Source organism: Carcharhinus amblyrhynchos, chromosome 8 (genome assembly GCF_965287045.1).
Source record: "Carcharhinus amblyrhynchos chromosome 8, sCarAmb.v2.hapA, whole genome shotgun sequence".
NCBI classification, from domain to species: Eukaryota; Metazoa; Chordata; class Chondrichthyes; order Carcharhiniformes; family Carcharhinidae; genus Carcharhinus; species Carcharhinus amblyrhynchos.
The window spans coordinates 126,939,899-126,960,259 of NC_137331.1; the positions used below are offsets into that span (position 1 = coordinate 126,939,899).

Consider the following 20,361-nt stretch of genomic DNA (forward strand, 5'->3'; position numbering starts at 1 on the left):
TTCTCCATCTTTCCAGGGAGAATAACCCCAGTTTACCCAATCTCTCCTCATAGCTAAGACCCTCCATACCAGGCAACATCCTGGTAAACCCTTTCTGTACTCTCTCCAAAGCCTCCATGTCCTTCTGGTAGTGTGGCGACCAGAACTGGACACAGTACTCCAAATGTGGCCTAACCAATGTTCTATATAACTGCAACATCATATGCCAACTTTTATACTCAATGCCCTGACCTATAAAGGGAAGCATGCCATATGCCTTCTTCACTACCCTCTCCACCTGTGTTGCCACCTTTAAGGATCTGTGGACCTGCACACTCAGGTCCCTCTGTGTGTCAGTACTCCTGATGGTTCTGCCATGTATTGTATAGCTCCCCTCTACATTAGATCTACCAAAATGCATCACTTCACATTTATCTGGATTAAATTCCATCTGCCATTTCTCTGCCTAATTTTTCAGCCTATCTATGTCCTGCTGAATTCTTCGACAATGTTCATCGCTATCCGCAAGTCCAGCCTTCTTTGTGTCATCCGCAAACTTACTGATCACACCAGTTACACCTTCTTCCAAATCATTTATATGTATTACAAACAGCAGAGGTCGCAGTACAGAGCCCTGCGGAACACCACTGGTCACAGACCTCCAGCTGGAAAAAGACCTTTCAACTACTACCCTCTGTCTCCTGTGGCCAAGCCAGTTCTCTACCCATCTAGCCACCTCTCCTTTTATCCTGTGAGATTTAACCTTTTGCACCAACCTGACAAGAGGGACTTTGTCATCCGCTTTACTAAAATCCATATAGACGACATCCATGGCCCTTCCCTTGTCAATTGAGGTATGTGACCTCAGACTTTTATATCTTTTTCCCAACGGAAGAAGGTAGGAGAGAGAATGTCCGGGTGTGTGGGGGTCCTTAATTATGCTGGCTGCTTTACCGAGGCAGTGGGAAGTGTAGACAGAGTCAATGGATGGGAGGCTGGTTTGTGTGATGGATTGGGCTACATTCACGACCTTTTCTGGTTCCTTGCGGTCTTGGGCAGAGCTGGAGCCCATACCAAGCTGTGATACAACCAGAAAGGGTCCAGGGCCTGATTCCCAGCCACCTCCTGGTTCCAGTGTTTAATGATGATCTGAGCCCTGGAAATTCACCAGGATGGTTTTTGGAGTCAGGTATTTAAACAAGGTAATATCTTTGTGGCAGCATTTTGCCGACAGCAAGATGTGGTAAATGGCAGAGATAAATACTGGTCGAGTCAGCTAGGCCCACTTCCTATCAATGAGGAGGAGTGAGGGGAATGGGGCAGAGTGAGGGGAATGGGGCAGAGTGAGGGGGAGTGAGGGGAATGGGGCAGAGTGAGGGGGAGTGAGGGGAATGGGGCAGAGTGAGGGGAATGGGGCAGAGTGAGGGGGAGTGAGGGGAATGGGGCAGAGTGAGGGGAATGGGGCAGAGTGAGGGGGAGTGAGGGGAATGGGGCAGAGTGAGGGGAATGGGGCAGAGTGAGGGGGAGTGAGGGGAATGGGGCAGTGCGAGGGGGAGTGAGGGGAATGGGGCAGAGTGAGGGGGAGTGAGGGGAATGGGGCAGGGCGAGGGGGAGTGAGGGGAATGGGGCAGAGTGAGGGGGAGTGAGGGGAATGGGGCAGAGTGAGGGGGAGTGAGGGGAATGGGGCAGTGCGAGGGGGAGTGAGGGGAATGGGGCAGTGCGAGGGGGAGTGAGGGGAATGGGGCAGAGTGAGGGGGAGTGAGGGGAATGGGGCAGTGCGAGGGGGAGTGAGGGGAATGGGGCAGTGCGAGGGGGAGTGAGGGGAATGGGGCAGTGCGAGGGGGAGTGAGGGGAATGGGGCAGAGTGAGGGGGAGTGAGGGGAATGGGGCAGTGCGAGGGGGAGTGAGGGGAATGGGGCAGGGCGAGGGGGAGTGAGGGGAATGGGGCAGGGCGAGGGGGAGTGAGGGGAATGGGGCAGTGCGAGGGGGAGTGAGGGGAATGGGGCAGGGCGAGGGGAATGGGGCAGTGCGAGGGGGAGTGAGGGGAATGGGGCAGAGTGAGGGGAATGGGGCAGTGCGAGGGGGAGTGAGGGGAATGGGGCAGGGCGAGGGGAATGGGGCAGTGCGAGGGGGAGTGAGGGGAATGGGGCAGAGTGAGGGGAATGGGGCAGTGCGAGGGGGAGTGAGGGGAATGGGGCAGTGTGAGGGGAATGGGGCAGAGTGAGGGGAATGGGGCAGTGCGAGGGGGAGTGAGGGGAATGGGGTAGTGAGGGGGAGTGAGGGGAATGGGGCAGAGTGAGGGGGAGTGAGGGGAATGGGGCAGAGTGAGGGGAATGGGGCAGTGCGAGGGGGAGTGAGGGGAATGGGGCAGAGTGAGGGGAATGGGGCAGTGCGAGGGGGAGTGAGGGGAATGGGGTAGTGAGGGGGAGTGAGGGGAATGGGGCAGGGCGAGGGGGAGTGAGGGGAATGGGGTAGTGAGGGGGAGTGAGGGGAATGGGGCAGTGAGGGGGAGTGAGGGGAATGGGGCAGTGTGGGGGGGAGTGAGGGGAATGGGGTAGTGAGGGGGAGTGAGGGGAATGGGGCAGTGTGAGGGGAATGGGGCAGGGCGAGGGGGAGTGGACGTTGGTTGGGATGTACACGTGTGATAGTGTGGCGTGGTGCTTATGTGAATTCTGGGCTGTGAGTTTGTAGCAAGGCTGGAGAGTGTTGAGTAAAATTAAAGTTTTTTTGAATCTCTGTTTTTCCTCTTTTACTTTAGTCACGAAAGGGCAGCGACACTGATAAGGACAAGAAAAGCTTAGATGGTAAAACAGACAATATCGGGAGTGGACGAGCTATCCCCATTAAACAGGTAAGTCAGTATTCTGCTGCTTGGCCCTGGGTCAGTGGAGTCTGTTCCCACAATGTCAGAAAGCCCTGTGTCCCTCAGGACAAGCAGGTGCTGAGGAGCAGGGGCCTTCCCCTATCTGAATGGGGCAAAGTCAGATCTCACTCAGACACTTTTCATTTGGTAACGGTTCCTGTAGCCGGGGTTTCAAAAGCTTTCAACAGCTGAAAGGTGCTGAGTTTAAGATAAGGAACAAGAGTCGAGGGGTGAAATGGAATCTGTGCCTTTTGCAGCGTTGGTGCAGTAATATCAGGGTCACACCATCCATTAGCTTCCCCAGTGACAGATACTAGCAGCTCTACTCTCGACAGAGACCCTGCACCAATAGCCACTGAGGGAGTCACCTTTCTGAAACTGTTTAAATGACGGTGAGAGGTTGTCATGTTCTGGGAGAGTGTCAGGTTTTGCTGTCACATTGTGAGATGAAAGAGCTGACTGAGATCGGACTTTCAGGTTCATTTAGCCCCAAAGGTACTTGTGCTGTTTCAGACCTGTAAGCTGAAGTTTCATTGTGGTGATCATTTGAAGCCATCTGTTTATACCACATGGTGCAGGCCTGTGCTTTACACCGAGCTCTGGCTATGTCACTGAGGATTGCTGAATGTAGAGCAAGTGAGTGGGGTAATCGAGCTGTGTCAGGCCAGTTCTGTTACGGGGTTTTATTCTGAATGACCTTCTGTCACCCTGCATCCTTTAATATTGGGCACATTTGTGCTGCTGCATGGACATGATATCTCCCATTTGTAATTTGCCTTGTTTGTAGCTTTTGGAGTGTGCATGTAACAGACTTTCTGGGTGCCCTGTCTATGTTACAGATCTGTTTAAAACAGGTTCGTACAAGATGGTTTTATTTGACAGGTGAATTTAACCAGGTGGTGCATTTTACGAGTGTCTGTATGGTATCTGTAGTGTGAGTGAGAGCTGTTATACCATGTGCTCTGTATGCATGGTTTTGCTGAGAGTGTGTGTGGTTATGGAGCCATTACAGCAATAAAGGAGACTGTTCAGCTCATCAATGACATGCCAACTCTCAGTCCCATTCCCCTATTCTAACCCTGGGGTCCTGCAAGTTTATTTCTCACAACTAACCATCCAGTTTTCTTTGAAAATCACCGATCATCTCTATCCCCCACCTCTCTTGTTGACAATGAGTTCCAGGTCATTCTCACTTGCTGTGTAAAAATGTTCTTCCTGACATACCCCCAGTATCTCTCACCTAACACCTTAAATCTGTGTACTCTACTCCTGGTACCATCATATAATTGGAAAAGCCTTTCTTTGTCTTGGGGAATAAGTAGCCTGAGTGCACCTTCAATATCGTACTTAACTTCTAAGCATGAGAGGAGGTACTGTTTACAAGATAAGGAGCATCCGAGAGAGGTAGTGGCATACACAAGATGTGAGAGCTGAGGTGTCCAGGCATTAATGAGTTTTATGGTGGTTTTCTTACTCTAAACGGGGGCACTAATTTAAACCAATACTCTGGAGCTACAAATGTTGCAATAAATTTATAGCTTGTTAAACTGCTTACTATCAATAGAAATAATTGTTGGGTGAAACTTCCAAACTTCAAATTCTAATTAGTTTAACAAAATGCAATAAAGGTGGCAGGGCAGGTGACGTGTTGCATCTTTAGTATGTGGGGCTAGTGGACAATGAGTGATCCATATCAATCGCATCTCCAATTCAGGAGCTTTGAGTTAATGAGGTTAATGAGCTGGTGTCTGAGCTTTGAGTACTGTACTGCATTGGAAAGACTGAAATTCTGTTCCAGAAGGCAGCCACAGCCCTAATTTTCAGTAATTTTAGTTTGATCTACTGTTGAGAAGTGGAGGGTGTGATTATGAATGAGGCAGGTCTGGTGATCCCGAAGGTAACACTGGTGGAGCTTCAGCCCCGTACTTGTCCAACAGGTTTGAAGTTCTTCCAACAAGAGCAGCGACTGTAGGGAGTAGGAGCAAACTGAGCATAGTTTCAATGGACAGGGGAGATTAAAGTGTGGGGAGTTAAAAAAGAAATAGTGGTGGTGGGGGGCAGTATGATTGATAGAGGGAGGGGATAGATATTCTGTGCAGCTAAAAATATGAGATCCAAAGGTTGTGTTAAGTTCTGTATGTGGGCCTCGAGACGAACTTGGAGTCGGAAGGGAAGGATCCAGTTGTCGTGCTCCACATGGGGACCAATACAATGGTTAAACTATCAACCTAAATTAGAAAGCAGAACCACAAAGGTAATCATCTCCGGATTACTACCCGAGTCATGAGCCAAGTCGCGTTGAGTAAATAAGATCTCAGAGTTGAATTTATGACTCACAATTGGTGTGGGAGAAATGGGTTCAGTTCATGGAACACTGACACCAAAACTGGGGAAAGTGAAAGTTGGACCATTGGGGCAGTCTTCACCAGAACCATGCTGGGACCAGTAACCTGGTAAATCATATGATTCTGGCTGTTGAGAGGGCTTTAAACGAAATAGTAACCTGAGGTGGGAGGTACAGTGAGGGTAATGCTCACATGGGACAAGATTCAGAAAGAAGTCTCACAACACCAGGTTAACGTCCAACAGGTTTATTTGGAATCACAAGCTTTCGGAGCACTGCTCCTTCATCAGGTGAGTGGAGGTAGGTTTACAGACATGGCATATATAGACAAAGAGACAATTTCAATATAATTACTCCATTGAGCAATTACAGATTGGAATGTGAAGAATGGTTAGAATGTGAGTTCTTACAGGTACAAACAGTGTGTTTGGTGAGAGGGACAATCACAGGTTAAAGAGGTGTGAATTCTTTCAAGTCAGGACAGTTTGAAAGATTTTGCAAACCAAGGCAATATGGTGGGGGCTACAAGAGTGTGACATGAACCCAAGATCCTGGCTGAGGCCGTCCTCATGGGTGCGGAACTTGGCTATCATCTCTACCTCAAGATTCAGGAAGTTAATGAGGGAAAAAAAGGCAATAGTTAAAGGCAGTGATACAGGTAATGATTATCAGAGGTGCCAGGAAGGGACAGACAGTATAAAAGGAGTGTAACAGTAAATAAGAGCAGAGTAGGGACAAGTGGTAAAAATATAGAATTAAAAACTCTATCTGAATGCACACAGCATTTGTAACAAGATTAAAATCAAAACAAGATTGAGTTTTTTGAAGGAATAACCAGGAAGGTAGATGAGGGCAGTGCAGTTGATGTTGTCTACATGGACTTTAGCAAGGCCTTTGACAAGGTACCACATGGTAGGTTGGTGCATAAAATTAAGTCTCAAGGAATCCAGGGTGAGTTGTCTAAATGGATACAAAATTGGCTTGATGACAGGAGACAGAAGATGGTTGTCGAAGGCTGTTTTTCAAACTGGAGGCCTGTGACTAGTGGTGTGCCTCAGGGATTAGTGCTGGGCCCATTGTTCTTTGTCATTTATATTAATGATTTGAATGAGAATTCAGGAGGTATAGTTGGTAAGTTTGCAGATGACACCAAAATTGATGGCATAGTGGACAGCGGATGACACAAAGGTTGGTGGATTTGCAGATAGTGGTGAGGACCATCAGAGGATACAGCAGGATATAGATCAGCTGGAGACTTGGGCAGAGAGATGGCAGATGGAGTTTAATCTGGACAAATGTGAGGTAATGCATTTTGGAAGGTCTAATACAGATAGGAAATATAAAGTAAATGGCAGAACCCTTCAGAGTATTGATAGGCAAAGGGATCTGGATGTACAGGTATACAGGCCACAGAAAGTGGAGATGCAGGTGGGGAAGGTAGTCAAGAAGGCATACGATGTGCTTGCCTTCATCAGGTGTTGTTTAAAAATTGACAAATCATGTTGCAGCTTTATAGAAGCTTAATTAGGCCACACTTGGAATATAGTGTTCAATTCTGATCGCCACACTACCAGAAGGATATGGAGGTTTTGGAGAGGGTACAGAAAAGATTTACCAGGATGTTGCCTGGTATGGAGGGCATTAGCTATGAGGAGCGGTTGGAGAAACTTGGTTTGTTCTCACTGGAACGACGGAGGTTGAGGGGTGACCTGATAGACGTCTATAAGATTATGAGAGGCATGGACAGAGTGGAGAGTCAGAAGCTTTTTCCCAGGGTGAAAGAATTAATTACTAGGGGGCACAGGTTTAAGGTGTGAGGGGCAAGGTTTAAAGGAAATGAACAATGCAGAATTTTTACACAGAGAGTGGTGGGTGCCTGGAACTCCCTGCCAGGGGAGGTAGTGGAAGCGGATACGGTAGTGACTTCTAAGGGACAAGTACATGAATAGGATGGGAATAGAGGGATATGGTCCCCGGAAGCACAGGGAGTTTTAGTTAAGTCAGGCAGCATGGTCAGTACAGGCTTGGAGGGCCAAAGAGCCTGTTCCTGTGCTGTAATTTTCTTTGTTCTTTGACTGTACGATTATGACTCTGTTGTGCAGAAGGAGGCCATTCAGTCCATCCAGTCTGCAGTGGCTCTTTGACAGAGCATCTATCCCCGTAACCCTGCGTCTTTACCCCACAAATCACCTTAACCTATGCAGTTTGGGGCACTTGGGCAATCTACCTAACCTGCACAACTTTGGATTGTGTGAGTTAACCGGAGCAACTGGAGGAAACCCATGCAGATACAGGGAAAACGTGCAAACTCCATACTGTCATCCAAGGCTGGAATTGAACACAAGTCCCTAGCATTGTGAGGCAGCAGTGCTAACCACCGTGCTGCCCTAGAAGGATGAGTTGAGCAATAAATATGGTTTGAAAACTATCACAAAGTTGTGGTTGCAAAGTTATCAAAGATGGGAACTGAATTTTCATGGGAATATTCCATTTCAAAGGGAAAGAGAAAAGGAAAAGGAGGTGGAATAGCTCTGTTAGTAGCACAGAAACATAGAAAATAGGATTAGGCCATTTGGCCCTTCCAGCTGCTCCACCATTCAATATGATCATGGCTGACCATGCACTGTCAGTATCTCACCCCTACTTTCTCCCCCTACTGCTTGATTCCTTTAGCTGCAAGGACCATGTGTAGCTCTCTCTTGAACATATCTAATAAATTGGCTCCAACAGCTTTCTGTGGTGGAGAATTCCACAGATTCACAACTCTCTGAGTGAAGAAGTTCTTCCTTATCTCAGCCCTGATTGGCTTACCCCTTATTCTTAGACTGTGACCCCTAATTCTTCAGTTCGCCAACATCAGGAACACTCTTCCCGCATCCAGCCTGTTCCAGCCCCATCAGGATTGTGTATGTTTCCATGAGATCCCTCTCATTCTTCTAAATTCCAGTGAGTAGATGTCCAGTCGATCCAGTCTCTCTTCATATGTCAGTCCTATCCTTCTGGGAATCAGTCTGGTGAACCTTCGCTGCACTCCCTCAATAGCAAGAATGTCCTTCCTCAGACTAGAAGACCAAAACTGTGTACAATTCTCAAAGTGTGGCCTCAGCAAGCCCCTGTATAACTACATAAAGACATCCCTGCTCCTGTACTCAAATCCTCTTGCTATGAAGGCCATTATGCCATTAGCTTTCCTCATTGCCTGTTGCACCTGCATGCTAACCTTCAGCGAATGTTCCACCATATGCTGTATGAGGCATGAATGGGCCATGATGGACTGGGAAACATTACTGAAAGGAAGGACAGTGGACAGGCAATGGTCGGCATTTAAAGAACAAATAGGTGAAATCCAAAAATTGTCTATTCCTGTTTGGCATCAGAATGTAATGGAATTGTGGCCAAACCATGGCTTACAAATTAGAGATAGTATCAGATTCAAGGAAGAAGCATACAAATTGGCAAGAAAAAGCAATAGGCCTGAGGATTGGGAGCAGTTTAAAATTCAGTAAAGGAGGACCAAGGGAGTGATTAAGAAGAGTATGAAAGTAAGCTAGTGGGAAACATAAAAACTGACAGTAAAAGTTTCTGTCAGTATGTAAAGAGAAAAGCATTGACAGAAACCAGAGAATTTATAACGGGGAATAAAGAAATGGCTGAAGAACTAAATTTGTACTTTATTCATGCCTTCCTTTGTGAAGACTGAAGCAATGTCCCAGAAATTCTGAGAGAAACATGTTTTATTGAGGAGCTGAAGGAAATCAGCATTAGTAGAGAAATGGTTTTGGGGAAATTGATGGGATTGAAGGTGGATAAATCTCCAGATCCTGATAATCTTCACCCCAGAGTACTCCAGGAAGTGGCCCTGGAAATAGTAGATCCATTGGTGGTTATTTTCCAAAATTCTTTGGACTCTGGACTGGTTCCTACAGATTGGCGGGTAGTTAATGTAAACCCTTTATTCGAAAAAGGAGGTAGAGAGAAATCAGGGAATTATAGACCAGTGAGCCTAATGTTAGTACTGGGGAAGTTGCTAGAGTCCATTATCAAGGATTTCATAACTCAGCATTTGGAAGGCAGTGGGATAATCAGACAAAGTCAGCATGGATTTACAAAAGGGAAATCATGCTTGATGAATCTATTGGAATTCTTTGAGGATGTAACTAGTAGAGTTGATTGAGGAGAACCAGTGGATGTGGTATAGAACATAGAACACTACAGCACAAACAGGCCATTCGGCTCACAAGTTGCGCCAATCATATCCATACCTACCAGGCCTATCTATAACCCTCAATCCCATTAAATCCCATGTACTCATCCAGAAATCTCTTAAAAGACCCCAGCGAGTTTGCTTCTACCGCCACCGACGGCAGCCGATTCCACTCGCTCACTACCCTCTGAGTGAAAAACTTACCCCTGACATCTCCTCTGCACCTACTCCCCAGCACCTTAAACTTGTGTCCTCTCATAGCGACCATTTCAGCCCTGGGAAATAGCCTCTGAGAATCCACCCTATCTATATCTCAACATCTTATAAACCTCTATCAGGTCGCCCCTCAACCTTCATCTCTCAAGGGAGAAGAGACTGAGCTCTCTCAACCTATCTTCATAAGGCATGCCTCCCAATCCAGGCAACATCCTTGTAAGTCTCCTCTGCGCCCTTTCAATACCTTCCACACCCTTCTTGTAGTGAGGTGAACAGAACTGTGCACAGTACTCCAAGTGGGGTCTGACAAGGATCTTATAAAGTTGCAGCATTACCTCCCGACTCCTAAACTCAATCCCTCGATTAATGAAGGCCAGTACACCATACGCCTTCTTGACCACATCCTCCACCCGCGAGGCTGATTTAAGAGTCCTATGGACCCGGACCCCAAGGTCCTTCTGCTCCTCAACACTGCTAAGACTCCTAACCTTGATATTGTACTCCTTCATCCCGTTGGTCCTGCCAAAATGGACCACTACACATTTATCTGCGTTGAAGTCCATCTGCCACTTCTCCGCCCAGTCTTGCATCCTATCTATGTCTTGCTGCAACTTCTGACATCCCTCCAGACTATCCACAACATCACCAACCTTCGTATCGTCAGCGAACTTACTAACCCATCCCTCCACTTCCTCATCCAGGTCATTTATGAAAATGACAAACAGCAAGGGTCCTAGAACAGATCCCTGGGGCACTCCACTGGTGACCGACCTCCATGCAGTTTCTGCCTTCTGCAGGCAAGCCAGTTCTGGATCCACAAGGCCAAAGGCCCTTGGATCCCATGCCCTCTCACCTTCTCAAGAAGTCTTGCATGGGGGACCTTATCAAACGCCTTGCTCCATTCATGTGTGATGGGATAGGAATAATGAAGGGATCTTCTCGGTTATATTGATCAAAATACGGAATAATTTCACATTCAGCTTGAGGGTAAGAAAGCAGGGTCTGAAACTTAAATAAAGATGATTACAATTGTATGGAGGCAAAGGTGGCTAAAGTGGATGTAAAAATATGTTTAAAGGTAAGATAGTCACTGAGCAGCAGCAAACCTTTGAGGAGCTACTTCATAGTCCTCAAAAGATATATTCCATTGAGAAAATAAATTTCTGTGGCGTGGCACAGTGGTTAGCACTGCAGCTTCACAGTACCAGGGTTTGATCTTGGGTCACTGTCTGTGTGGAATCTGCACATTCTTCCCATGTCTGCGTGGGTTTCCTCTGGTGCCCCGGTTTCCTCCCACAATCCGAAAGACATGCTGGTTAGGTGGATTGGCCATGCCAAATTCTCCCTCAGTGTACCCGAACAGGCGCTGGAGTGTGGCGACTCAGACATTTTCACAGTAACTTCATTGTGGTGTTAATGTAAGCCTACTTGTGACAATAATAAATAAACTTTAAACTTTTAACTATAAGAACAGTGTGGCTCAATAAGAAGTGGTGGTGGCAGAGTGGTAACGTCACTTGACTGATAGCCCAGTGGTTGAGGAAAATGCTGTGGGTACATGGGTTCAGATCCCAACATGGCAATTTTTAAAAATTGCAGAAGGATTTGAGTCCAGCTGTGAAGATGTCTTGCTGCAATTGGTGAGACCACAGCTGGAGTATTGTGCAGAGTCCCTCAGGTAGGATATATGGCCACAGGGGCAGTGCAGCAAAGATTCATTCATCTGATTCCCGGCATCTGGGGTCGTCCAATAAGGAAATAGTGAGGAGGCTGGACCTGTATTCTCCAAAGTTTAGAAGAGTCAGAATCAATTTTATTGAAACTTAACAAGATGCTGGCTCTTATCGCAGGGAGGCCGGTGGCGGGGTGGGGGGAGAGAGAGGGCAGTTCTGATGGCAGTGGGGGAGAGAGATCGATGCCGGCTCTGTTCAAGAGGGTGAGTGGGGGGGTGGGGGGGAGGGGGCGCAGAGAGGTGGTAGGTGGTAGTAGGAGACCCTGCGATCTCCATGGTGGGGTAGGGTAGGAGGAGTGGGTGGGGTGGGATGAACGTTGTTACTTTTTTCTCTGAGGCCCTGCCCTCCTCATGATGACCCAAACGCTTTTTTTCAACAAAATGTCAGAAGATGTGGTGAGAAACACCAGCTTTCAGTTAATTCTGAGGAGGCAGTCTTACAAAAAGAATTTTAAACGCTGAATGGATGTGAAAATGGCAGAGTTTTAGACTTTTTTTTGCAGAGTTGAAAACTGAAACCTGATAACAAAAGTGTGATTCCCGCCAGCAGAGGGAGGGTGTGGGGCCTAATCTGGGTGTGTAGTTAATTGCTGAACTCTAGGGGTGCCATTGCACCAGTTTCCTGGCAGCTATCCTGTCACTTCCCCTATCCATGGACATGGGAACCCATTGGTGATTGCTGTCTGTGATGGGCTCCCCCCACCTTCCTGGACATCGCTCCCTCCTCCCTACCTCCCCACCTTCCTGGACATCACCCTCCCCCACCCCCACCCCCCCGAAATTTCCCTCCCCCAGCTCACCCCTGTTACTCAGATATTGCCCCCCCGCCACCACCACCACCACCGGACATTGTCCTCCCGCAGCCTACCTCCGTTGCCCCGGATGTCGACACCCCCTCCCATTGCCTTCGCAATAGCACCCTAAAATAGTCGCTGCCCCACCTCCTACTGGCGAGGATCACATCTGGGTTTTTTTTTACTGAATGCTGTATAATTGTGACTTGGAGCTTGTCCACAAAATCAGTGCAACTCTATCCCATTTTTGTGCTCAGTCAGCACTTGAATGGTTTTGGGAAGGTCACCCCCTCTGCTATTTGTCAGTAAGATTCTGCCCATATTTCCTGGTTCTGTTTTACTCTGCTGGGATACCTTCTCGTCCGATTGAAATTAATCCTCGTCCCATTTAAAAATTCCACTTGGGATTGTTCCTTGCATTACCAGCCTAATGGCTATGATACAGTCACTCCCATTCAAATGTTCTGTCTCAGGCACTTGCTCCACATCCTCCCCATTGGCCCAGATCATACTGACAACAACGTTATTCTCAACACATTTCAGAAGTTCCTCAGCTTCTCTAACCTTCACTCTAATGTTATCCCCATTGATATTTGGGTAATTCAAATCTTCCAGAATCACCACTTTATAGTTCTTGCACATTTCTGACTTCCCAGTTGACTTGCCCCTCTCCATCTGTCCCTCCCTCCCTCCCCCACTTCCTCCCTCCCTCCATCCCTGTCTGTATTTGCAGGCCAGGATGAGACCCTTGTAGCAGGTTCATATCCTTTCTTGTTTCTCAACTCTAACCACATGAATCCTGAGTTTGCTCACTAACGGGCACACCATCTTCCGACAGTATGGCCACAATGTTCAGGCCGTTCCAGCTGGCAGGATTTTCCAGTCTCCCTGACAACGAATCCCAGCCGTGGTTTTTCCAGCGGTGAGCGCTGCATACCATGGGAAACCCCATTGACAACAAGAGGACCAGAAGATTCCACTGCTGGCAAATTGCTGGCACCAAACCAGCCGTGGGGAGGGTGCGGAAAATTTCATCCCACATCTTCCCAATACGAGTGTGACCCCACCTTCCCTTATACCTTTCCTATCGAAGCACTTTGTATCCTTGGTGTGTGCGTGAACATGTTAATAACGTGTGGTGTATGCATCAGTGTGTTTATAGCATGCGTGTATGATAAACATGGTTATAACGTGTATATATGAGTGTATTTATAATTGTGCATGATGCATGTATGAGCATGTTTATAAGCATGTGGTGTATGTACAGGCTTGTTTATAGCATGTGGAATATATGTGAGTGGTGTGTCTTGGAGCCATTATTGTGAGCATTGCATTCGAGTCGGGAATGATTTACTGTGTTGCCTGCTGAAAGCCACATTGTCCTCAGACCTGTTACCTGTGGTATGAAACAAGAGTGATGGGAAGCAAGGGAAGGCAGTAACTGCACCTCTCGGTTAAATGAATATGAGATGTTGTACTGAAGGAACTAGGCAGCTTCAGAATTGCCTCCACATCTCCTTTCTTTTCATTGATTTTGTATTTTAATTTGATTTGTTGACAATGCAAGTTTTGATTTCTTTTCATGTGAGAGTGTGGTCAGTTTGCCAGCTTGTTGCGGCTGTTCCATTGCTAACTGTTTGTACTTTTCTGAGTGACCATATTTCAACTAACTTGCAGCATTTCTCTCGCTGGGTGGTGGTGAAACGAGAGCTTGAAATCTTGTCTGTCTGTGTATCAACATCTTTCTACATTTGTAAATGTTTTTGTATCTCAAAAAAAAAACCAAGCCCTCCTATCTCAGCCAGACGTGGTGGGATAGAGTCTCTGCACATTCGGATCTCTCAGCCTGCACGCAATGCTTTCAATGTGTTTGTGTCTTGTTGTTCGCGGTCAGAGGTGTTTGCTGGAAGCAGTGTTTCCATCGTGTTGGTGGCAGAGTGAGAGGTTGATGCTCACACAGGGCATGCTGTTCTGCAACATCCTGAGGGTGAGCGTGGGCAAGCACCATCGCCATCGCAATCACCTTCACCGCCATCACCATCACCATCAAGCTGTGTAGAAATCTGAAGCCGTGCGTCTCCTCACCACGATGGGAGGCCCCAAGGTCAGGCTTGTGCCTCCAGTGTGGACAAACAGAATGGAAGAGCTTGGATCACTTCACCCTGTCTTTACCAGCACTGCCAACTCTGTCCTCTGGCATTACACACGCATTCTTGCTGCAGCCTCCTCTCCAGATCTTGGGCCAGAACATTTTCAGTAATTGCTTCAGCTCCTGGCCTCTGGAAATGAAGAGCTGAGTTTTGATTCAGCTTTGAAGAGTTCAGTCTTTTCAGTGAAACTCCTCAGCCCTGCCATCCGGAGCAGAACCACTTTAGACCGCTGTTCATGCTCTGCGCAACTTACAAACCAGAGGTTCAAGTGTTGACCAGCTTCCTGCATCAGTCCCTCTGCTCTAATCTCTCTCCTGCTGACTCTATCACTGCCTGTGGGTTTCTCTGAATTGGGGGTTTTCAGTCCACCTGGCCCACAATGAAACTCAGAAGAAAAGTTGCTCCTGTGATAGCCACCTGTTTTAAGATGGGGGAATTGGGGAGTTCCCGGTGAGGTTGACACTGTGAGCTAGGTGTATGCCATCCTGAATTGTAACTTCCCTCATTTGTCAAGAGAAATGTAGAAAGGACGAGGATAGAGTGTAGTTCAGCTACTAGTGGGTGACATTATGCACCAACTGTCGGTGGTTAAATGTTTGGTTTTTAAGTTTGCAGCGTAGCCATTCAGGGTAAGAATCACTCACTGTGTAAAGTTTAAAGTTTAAAAGTTTATTAGTGTCACATGTAGGCTTACATTAACAGTGCAATGAAGTTACTGTGAAAATCCCCAAGTTGCTACACTCTGGCACCTATTTGGGTACACTGAGGGAGAATTTAGCACGGCTAATGCACCTAACCAGCACGTCTTCCAGATTGTGAGAGGAAACTGGAGAACCCAGAGAAAACCCACACAGACACAGGGAGAACATGCAGACTCCACACAGACAGCTACCCAAGCTGGGTGTCGAACCCGGATCACTGGCGCAGTGAGGCAGCAGTGCTAAACACTGCGCTGTCGTGCTGTCCATAACTGTACAGAGTCAGGGTAAGGAACACTCACTGTGTAACTGGACAGAGTCACTGTTTATGCAGCATGGTACAACAAAGAAAATTACAGCACAGGAACAGGCTCTTCGGCCCTCCAAGCCTGCACCGACCATACTGCCCGACTTAACTAAAACCCCCTACCCTTCTGGGGACCATATCCCTCTATTCCCATCCTATTCATGTATTTGTCAAGATGCCCCTTAAAAGTTACTACCGTATCTGCTTCCACTACCTCCTGGCAGCAAGTTCCGGGCACCTATCATCCTCTGTGTAAGAAAATCTGCCTCGTACATCTCCTTTAAACCTCGCCCCTCGCACCTTAAACCTGTGTCCCCCTAGTAATTGACTCTTCCACCCTGGGAAAAAGCTTCTGACTATCCACTCTGTCCATGCCTCTCATAATCTTATAGACTTCCCTCAACTCTCTTGTTCCAGTGAGAACAAACCAAGTTTCAAGGGTCACTCACTGTGTATCTGTACAGAGCCACTGTTTATTCAGGATAAGGATGATTCATAGAAACATAGAAAGTAGATGGAGTAGATCATTCGACCCTTCCAGCCTGCTATACCATTCATTTTGATCATGGCTGATCATCAATTCAATATCCTGATCCCCTTCGCCCCCCTCGATCCCTTTAGCCCCAAGAACTATATCTAATTTCATCTTGAAATCATACAACGTTTTGGCCTCAACTACATTCTGTGGGAGTGAATTCCACACACTCACCACTCTCTGGTTGAAGAAATTTCTCCTCACCTCAGTTCTAAAAGGTTTACCCCTTATCCTCAAACTGTGACCCCTAGTGACAGTGTATATGTGGTCTTCACTAAAGCCTTTAACAAGGGACCTCATGGCAGACTGGTGCAGAAGGTAAAGTTACTCTGGATCAGAGAAGAACTAGCAAGATGGATACAGAACTGGCTTGGCCACAGAAGATGGAGGGTAGCAGTGAAAGGGTGTTTCCTGAGTTGAAGATGTGACTAGCGGTGTTCCACAGGGATCAGTTCTGGGACCTCTCTTGTTTATATGGAGGGAAATATAGATGGTGTGATTAGTAAGTTTGCAGACGACACAAAAATTGGTGGAGCTGTGGATAGTGAAGAGGATTGTCAGAGGATACAGCAAGATGTAGACTGGTTGGAGACTTGGGTGGAGGAATGGCAAATGGAGTTTAATCCGGACAAACGTGAGATAATGCATTTGGAAGGTCCAATGCATGTAGGAATTATACAATAAATGATAGAACCTTTGGGGGTATTGACAGGCAGATCTGTGAGTAGGTGTCCACCAATCACTGAAAGTGGCAATGCAGGGTGCTTGCCTTCATCAATCAGGGCGTTGAGTATAAAAATTGGCAGGTCGTACTGCAGCTGTACAGAACTTTAATTAGGCCTCATTTGGAATATTGTGTACACTTCTGGTCGCCACACCAGCTGAAGGATGTGGATGCTTTGGAGAGGGTACAGAAAAGACTTACCGGGATGTTGCCTGGCTTGGAGTGTATTAGCTATAAGGGAAGGTTGGAGAAACTTGGTTTGTTCTCACTGGAATGATGGAGGTTGAGGGGTGACTTGATAGAAGTCTACAAGATTATGAGGGGCATGGACAGAGTGAATAATCAGATGCTCTTCCCTAGGGTAGAAAAGTCAAGAACTAGGGGACAGAGGTTTAAGTTGCGTGGAGAAAAGTTTAGAGGAGATGTGTGAGGCAAGTTTTTTTACACAGAGGGTGGTGAATGTCTGGAACGTGTTGTTAGGTGAGATCGTGGGAGTAGGTGTGATAGCAGTACTTAAGGGGCAACTAGACGAACATGTGAATAGGATGGGAATGGAAGGATACGGATTCCGTAAGTGCGTACGGTTTTAGTTTAGTTGGGGCATCTTGATCGGTACGGACTTGGTGGGCCGAAGGCCCTGTTCCTGTGCTGTACTGTTCTATGTTTTCTGTTCTAGTTCTGGATGCCCCCACCACTGGGGGTATTCTTTCTGAATCTACCCTGTCTAACCCTGTTAGAATTTTATAAGTTTCTATCAGATCCCCTCTCACTCTTCTAAACTCCAGTGAATATAATCCTAACCAACTTAGTCTCTCCTCATATGACAGACCTGCCACCCCAGGAATCAGCCTGGTAAACCTTCACTGTGCTCCCTCTACAGCAAGGACATCCTTCCTCAGATAAGGAGACCAAAACTGCACACAATACCCCAGGTGTGGTCTCACCGACACCCTGTACAATTGCAGCAAAACATCCCTATACCTATACTCAAAGCCTTTTGCTATGAAGGCCAACATACCATTTGCTTTCTTTACAGCCTGCTGTACCTGCACGCTTACTTTCAGTGACTGAAAGGACTCTAAGGACTCTGAGTATCCACCTCTCTAAATTTACACCCATTCAAGTAGTAATCTGTCTTCCTATTATTGCTTCCAAAATGGATAACCTCACATTTATCCACATTATACTGCATCTGCCATGCAGATACCCACACACTCAGCCTGTCCAAATCACACTGAAGCATCTCTGCATCCTCACAGCTCACCCTCCCACCCAACTTTGTATCAACTTTGTGTTGTTTTTTGTTCTTTGTTATCCGCAAATTTGGAGATAATACATTCAGTTCCCTCTTCCAAGTCATTAATATATAATGTGAACAGTTGGGGGTCCCAGCACAGATTCCCGCGGAACTCCACTAGTCACTGACTGCCAATCAGATAAAGACCCATTTATGCCAACTCTTTGCTTCCTATCTGCTAACTAGCTTTCTATCCATCTCAAGACATTACCTGCAATCCCATGTGCTTTAATTTTACACAGTAGTTTGTTATGTGAGACCTTGCCAAAAGCCTCTGAAAGTCTAAATAAACTACACCCACTGGTTCTCCTCAATCAACTCGACTAGTTACATCCTCAAAAAATTCCAATAGATTCGTCAAGTATGATTTCCCTTTTGTAAATCCATGCTGACTTTGTCTGATTATACCACTGCCTTACAAATGCTAATCCTTGATAATGGATTCCAGCAACTTCCCCAGTACTGACGTTAGGCTCACTGGTCTATAGTTCCCTGTTTTCTCTCTATCTTCCTTTTGAATAGCGAGCTTACATTAGCTACCCTCCAATCTGTAGGAACCAGTCCAGAGTCCAAGGAATTTTCATGGCCACTTCATTCTGGGATGAAGGCCCTGGAGATTTATCTAAATCATTTCTATACTGGTTACTTTTAGGTCCTCGTAGAAACTTATTCTTATCAGCACTTCTGGCACATTATTCATGTCTTCCTTTGTGAAAATTGAAGCAAAGTACAAATTTAATCCCTTGTCAATTTCTTTATTCCCCATTATAAATTCTCCTGTTTCTGTCTGTAAGGGACCTACATTTGTTTTTGTCAATCTTCTGTTTACATGCCTATAGATACTTCTCCAATCAGTTTTTATGTTCCTATTAGTTTACTTTCATACTCCATGTTTCCTCTCTTAATCAATTCCTTGGCCCTCCTTTGCTGAATTTTAAACTGCTCCTAATCCTCAGGCCTGTTGCTTTTTCTGGCCAATTTGTATGTTTCTTCCTTGAATCTGATACTCTCTCTAATTGCCTTTGTAAGCCATGGTTTGGCCACAATTCCCTTACCACTCCTGCGGCAAACAGGAATAAGCAACTTCTGGAATTCATCTATTGTTCTTTAAATGCGTGCCATTGCCTGTTCACTGTCTTTACTTTCAATAATGTTTCCCAGTCCATCAAGGCCAATTCATGTCTTTATGTCTCATATTGTCATAGTTACCTTTATTGAGATTCAGGATCCTGGTCTCACAGTGTAACTGTATAGAGTCACATAAGCATCGGCTACTCTGTCTTTTGAAGGGGAGAGCTGACTGGTGGTGATTTAACCGGAGGGTCACCGCACCTCAGGTGAGGGGCAAGGTTGAGAAGGCGGGGCGTTCAAGAATAATCTCAACCAGGACAGGAATTGAACCCACGATGTTGGGTTCAATTACTCTACATCATGAACATGGTAAATACTGAGAGGATATATTTATTTATCAGAGTCACAAGTAGGCTTACATTAACACTGCAATGCAGTTACTGTGAAAATCCCCTAGTTGCCACAGACTCCAATGGGAAATTCTGAACTAGGGATCACAGTTTAAAATAAATGGTCTCCCATTTTAGACAGATATGAGGAGGAATTTCTTCTGTCGGAGTTGTTAGTGTTTGGGATTGTCTTGTCCAAGAAGCAGTGGAGGCTGGCTCATTGAATATATTCAAGGCCGAGTTACATAGGTGTTTGATCTACAAATTGGTGGATGATGTTGGCGGATAGACAGGCAGATGTCATTTCAGTCGCAATCAGATCATCTTTGATTTTAGTGAACGATGGAGCAGGATTGATGGGCTGATTGCCCTGCTCCTGCTCACAGTTCTTATGGTCTTTTGGTTCAAGAATGTAGGAAAGGGAGTTTGGGGATAATTTTCAAGGGCAGAGAGTTTGATGGTTGTATTTTTTTGCTGAAGGGAGGTTGCAATATGTATTTAAAGTGGTGTACCTGAGAAGAGAGAATCACCTACAATACTGGGACTCAAGAAAAGAAGCTGGTAACTCAACAGGTTAGTGGGAATAGAATTAATGGAGCAAGGAATGGACAAGCTGAACTTTTAAAGGGAGAGGCAGATATATAAGAAAGGTCAAGATGACCACAGGATCAGTCTGAAGTCAGTGTAAGCCTTGGCAGAGATTTGGGAATCAAGTGGAAAGGAGGGAAGCAGTCCAGGTAGTTGAATGGATGATCTTTAGACTCTATTCCATGTATAAGCATTCTGTGAAGTGTTTGCATCTGTTGCTAGAGCCAGACGTGAAGGGAGATAGTCACCACCTCTCTCGACCTCTTCGTCGTTACCAAGTTATCAGACCGTTTAATTAACATCTCAGCACTGGCTGAGGAGAAGTGCCCTCCAATTAAATATTGGAAATACTGAAGCCATTGTTTTTGGGCCCTTTCTAAACTCAGTCCCCTGGCTGTTGACATTGTCCTCCTCCCTGTGGGTAGGGTACTGGACCAGAATCCCAAGTTACATTAGGGTGATTAGCACTG

General features: G+C 46.4%; 1 protein-coding gene across 5 annotated transcripts in view; it reads left to right on the forward strand.

The window, feature by feature from the left end:
• agap3 (ArfGAP with GTPase domain, ankyrin repeat and PH domain 3) overlaps nucleotides 1-20,361 on the forward strand; it is a 715,466-nt gene that overhangs the window by 438,627 nt on the left and 256,478 nt on the right. For all 5 annotated transcript variants that reach the window (XM_080194795.1, XM_080194794.1, XM_080194797.1 and 2 more), the window contains exon 9: nucleotides 2,738-2,830. In XM_080194795.1, coding sequence (XP_080050921.1) covers nucleotides 2,738-2,830 — 93 coding nt within the window. The remainder of the gene's footprint in view (nucleotides 1-2,737; nucleotides 2,831-20,361) is intronic.